Source organism: Triticum aestivum, chromosome 6B, assembly GCF_018294505.1.
Source record: "Triticum aestivum cultivar Chinese Spring chromosome 6B, IWGSC CS RefSeq v2.1, whole genome shotgun sequence".
Classification (NCBI taxonomy): domain Eukaryota; kingdom Viridiplantae; phylum Streptophyta; class Magnoliopsida; order Poales; family Poaceae; genus Triticum; species Triticum aestivum.
Genome location: NC_057810.1, coordinates 574,382,440 through 574,386,686, shown reverse-complemented (window position 1 = coordinate 574,386,686; position 4,247 = coordinate 574,382,440). Strand labels below are relative to the sequence as shown.

Sequence of the window (4,247 nt, the reverse complement as noted above, 5' to 3'; positions counted from 1 at the left end):
AACACGTTTTTTTTCGTTACCAAGAGGCACGGCCGTGCCTCTCGCCAAAGCACACTCATGACTCTCACGAAAAAATGCGTTTTTTGCGCAAAAAAGTTATTGTTTTCAAAAAAAAATTTGGTCGAAAAGCTAGGGAAGACCGATAGAAAACCAAAAGTCAAAAAAACCAGAAAAAAAACGTTTAAAAAGCCAAAAACGCGTGCGGAAAAACAAAAAAAAACAAAATCCGAAGGACGCGTCCAGAGCGCGACACGTGGCAAATGGCTGAGAGCTCGCCAAGTGACGCTGGTCGTTGCGAGGCTCCCGAAGGAGCGCTCGTTAATTAGTTGCTCCCTTGTCCTAGTTATCTCAAAACAAAGTGAATCCTTTTCGTGGGCTCACCTCGTCACGCGGTTAATTGGGCTTCTATAATGCGGGCCGTTAATACAACCGGCCTAAAAAAACTCCGATTCCGAGTACCATAGGACCCAACGGTAAAAGGATGGCGACCAAAGCAGCCCCACCGACCCTGGTGGTCTCGCACCATTAGAATCCCCTTCCCCAACCCAAATCGGCCGCCGCCGAGCCCTCGACCGTCACCGGAGCCGCCGAGCCAACCACCGAAGCGCCTCGAACCCCTCGTCCTCCTCCTCGTGCCTGCCATCCTCCACCGGATCGGCGCGGATCGGAGGCTCCCGCGAAGCGATTCCTCCTGTCAGGCAGTGTAAGCCCTAGCTTCCCTGCGTCGCCATCGCTTTCAATCTGGATTAATCCGGCGTCGTTTGCTGCGAGTAATCGCTTACGAATCTTTGCCCTCCAAACCATCGGGACGTCGGGTGTAATTTCGCTTCGAATTTGTTCGGTCTTTGATGTTTGCAGCGAGATGTCGGAGTACCAGAACGTCGTTGGGGGGAGGCTCAAGCTGAAGGGGAAACCGCTGGATGTCAAGGAGGGCGGAGTCAAGAAGAAGAATAAGAAGAAGCACCGCCGCGAGGAGTCGTCTCAAGGCGAGCACGGCGAGCTCCGCGAAGGTACTGCTCGTTTCTACACTGAAGCCATCCTTTCTAAACATATCCGTTCAGATTACTAACGTAATTTTATTTTGAATGAACATTATAGTGTCCTTTAGGGTTGATATCATGACCGATTTGTTGCACTCTAAGTCTAAACGATTGATTCAACACATGGGTCTGTCTAGGGCACATCTAGATGTTCTCTAGTTATTGCACATCTAAGTGACTCAATCAAGCTAGAAAGAAAAGGAAAAAAGACAAAAGAAAATGCTTGCACGAATCTTAGCGCAAAATCAGTGACATAGGACTTAGATGTGCAATACTTAGAGCACATCTATATGTACTTTAGCAAAACTGTTAACACATCTGCTGCTTAGGTCGTTGATTGATTACCATTGTCTAAACGATGTTTTGCTTGTTATCCATGCCCGCGACATGGGATATATTGCTAAAATAACTACGTGCCGATGAGCCTTAGTGTGTGGTAGGGCTGGTATTATGATAGTTTTGTTGCAATCTGAACAAGGATATGATTTTGACCCATCTGATTATAGATGACCAGAGTAAGTGCTCTTTGTTTGTTCTATATGTCCACGCCATCGAATATATTATTGATGATCATAACACAAACATTTATACTTGTTTAATATGCATCTTTGCTTCCCTATGTATATTTGGCGCCAGTTGGGGTATATTTTTGCATACTTAATAGTTTGTGCTTTGTAGCTGGTTAACACTGTTTTGCTGCCATGATTTCTTCATTGATTTGGTAATACAGTAGGAATAAAAAAACATTGTAGTGCTGTTACTTGAGGGACTAATAATGTTATAGCTGGTAAGTGGGATTAGAGGTTGTATATCTATGTGAACTGAAGCTAATTCTGAACTAGGAAGAAACATGTCTTGTGTCTTTTGTTGATGATGGTACTTGTTAGATTTAGTATTCTACAGTGAATTCGTTTGAACACTTAGGCCCCCTTTGTTTGGGCTAGAGATTCCTGAGAATCACTGCGTGTGTGGATTCCTGAGAATCAGCTGTGGCTTTGGATTCCTCAGAATCAGAATCAGCTGTTTGTTTACCTTATTGTGGGATAGCAGGGGTTGTAAAAAATGTCAATAATATCCCTGCAGAGCTTACTCCAACACTACCTTGAAACCTAGCTGAGCTAGTACTCACCTAAACACACGCACTGGCCAATCTAGCCAATTTTAACTTAAACTTATGAAACGCGATACGTACTAGTCTAGTGCTAACTCACGGCTCACATAGGCATGCATGTGTGCTAGACTTGGCTAAACAAGATTTTCACTTCTAACAACAGTAAGGTTTAACCTGAACTTCTCTGAACCTTATTTTTTGAGAGAAACTTCTCTGAACCTGAGTACAAAGGAATACTCTAGCAATCTAATCCATGTGGGGATCAAACTGTGTTCCCACGAAGGTGTGGATCAAGAAATCCCTATGCATCACACATGCATGGACAACGAGGTAGCAGCACCTGCTCCATGCGCGGCCTCTTCCCGCCGGCCACGGCGTCCTCGAACATGGGCCCTACGCCTGGCGACGGTGCCCGCGGACACAACCACTGAAGCACGACGGCGGCGTCTCCTGTGCACGCCACAGCGTCCCGTCGACCCGGCCTACAAGGACGCTGCCACGAGGAGACGGCCGACGAGGCCCTGTGGGAGGCTGGCATCCTCCCTTGCGGCGGCTGGGGGAATATCTCGGAAGAGAAGAGAGATGACGGGTTGGGACTTGGGGCATCGATGGTACACTCGGGTGAGGGTTGCGGTGGTAATTTCGTTGTAGTTTTGATTGAAAAAAGGGGCAAGGGTCCAAAACGAAACGTTTTCTTTTACGGAAGCTCCAGAATCGCTAGAATCACCGAAATCGCGGCTTCCAGCTTCTCTTCGCTCGTAGTTCATTTTTCAGAATTGATTCTGGGAAGCTATATAGGAATCTGACGTGTTCGTTTGGGCTTCTGGTTTTGGAAGGCCTAGAATCTGGGAATCAGTAGCTGCAGCCCAAACAAAGGCCACCTTAAGGTAGTCAGATTTCCATGTCAACACTATGTCAGACTTACGGGATAGAATATGCTATCATCTTTATCGAACTGTTGGTTTCTTGACCAGCCTTTGTGAAAATAGTCTCCCAAGTTAGGCAATTAGTTTAAATTCGACATAGAAGAATGTGTCAAGTAGAAACATCACTTTGCATTGCAATGGCATCGTGCTTTTGCTGATTTGCTGAGTGGTTGAACCTAGAGAAGTTGCTTTATATCGTCGATGATTGTATATATATTCAAGCTCGGTATGCTGTGTCCATCTGTCCAACAACTTGATTGTATACATTCACATCTTTTATGTGTATGTCTGTGTTACTTCTGTGTGTGTAACAGAACTCCATAAATCTGAAAGTGCTTTCTGCTGAATATAAACCACATATCTTAACTCAATGGTTATTCTTCAGGTGGAAGCTCTGAATTGCCAGGTGACCCTGACAATGAGTTCAGTGAAGCTGACAAGCTGGGAGAGGAAGGGAGTGCGCAAGCCGATTATGATCACCTCACTCCAGCTGAGAGGCGTTACATTGAACAGAAGCAGAAGATCGACGTACACAAGTTGGCCAAGGTGGCTGACAAGTCGCACAGGGACCGCATCCAGGACTTCAACCAGTACCTCGCAAATCTTAGTGAGCACTATGATATCCCGAAGGTCGGCCCTGGTTAATTAAGGTCCGCAAGTGCTCCAGTGTGCTGGACCTATGCATGTAGCTCGTCAATTTCGCGTGGGTGTGCTCTGAAACAATGGATGATTGTGTTGTCTTCAGAGATAAACTGAGTATCTCTGCACTTATAAGCTGATTGCACTTTATCTCTGTTTAAAGACCATGTTTAATATACTTCCAAGTGTTCTGAGTACTTTCTTTTAAATTGATTGATACTTCCTCCGCACCAGTTTATAACTCATGCTCAAGTTTGACCAGCGAAATATATGGGACATGTGTTATACCATTGAATTTGTATTTAAAAAATCCAGTGATATTATTTTAAGTCTCATGCTTCTTTTAACCCTTCTTGTTAGATCATCCCCAACAGAACATGTAAAATAGCTGCCGTGCCCAAAAACCGCCATTTGGGGCACTTTGAAGAGGAAAAAACGTTAGTTACCGCACATCTAAGTGACTTAATCAATCCAGAATGAAAAGGAAAAAGACAAAAGAAATGCTTGCACAGATCTTAGTGTAAAATTAAT

General features: G+C 44.9%; 1 protein-coding gene across 1 annotated transcript; it reads left to right on the top strand.

Moving 5' to 3' along the window:
* The first annotated feature begins 436 nt into the window (after positions 1-436).
* On the top strand, positions 437-3,894 carry LOC123138102 (protein FAM32A-like). Its single transcript, XM_044558006.1, has 3 exons — positions 437-703; positions 859-1,010; positions 3,463-3,894. Exons 2-3 carry the CDS (start codon positions 863-865, stop codon positions 3,720-3,722), a joined length of 408 nt encoding a protein of 135 aa, XP_044413941.1. The 5' UTR covers positions 437-703; positions 859-862; the 3' UTR covers positions 3,723-3,894.
* The last annotated feature ends 353 nt before the right edge of the window (positions 3,895-4,247 follow it).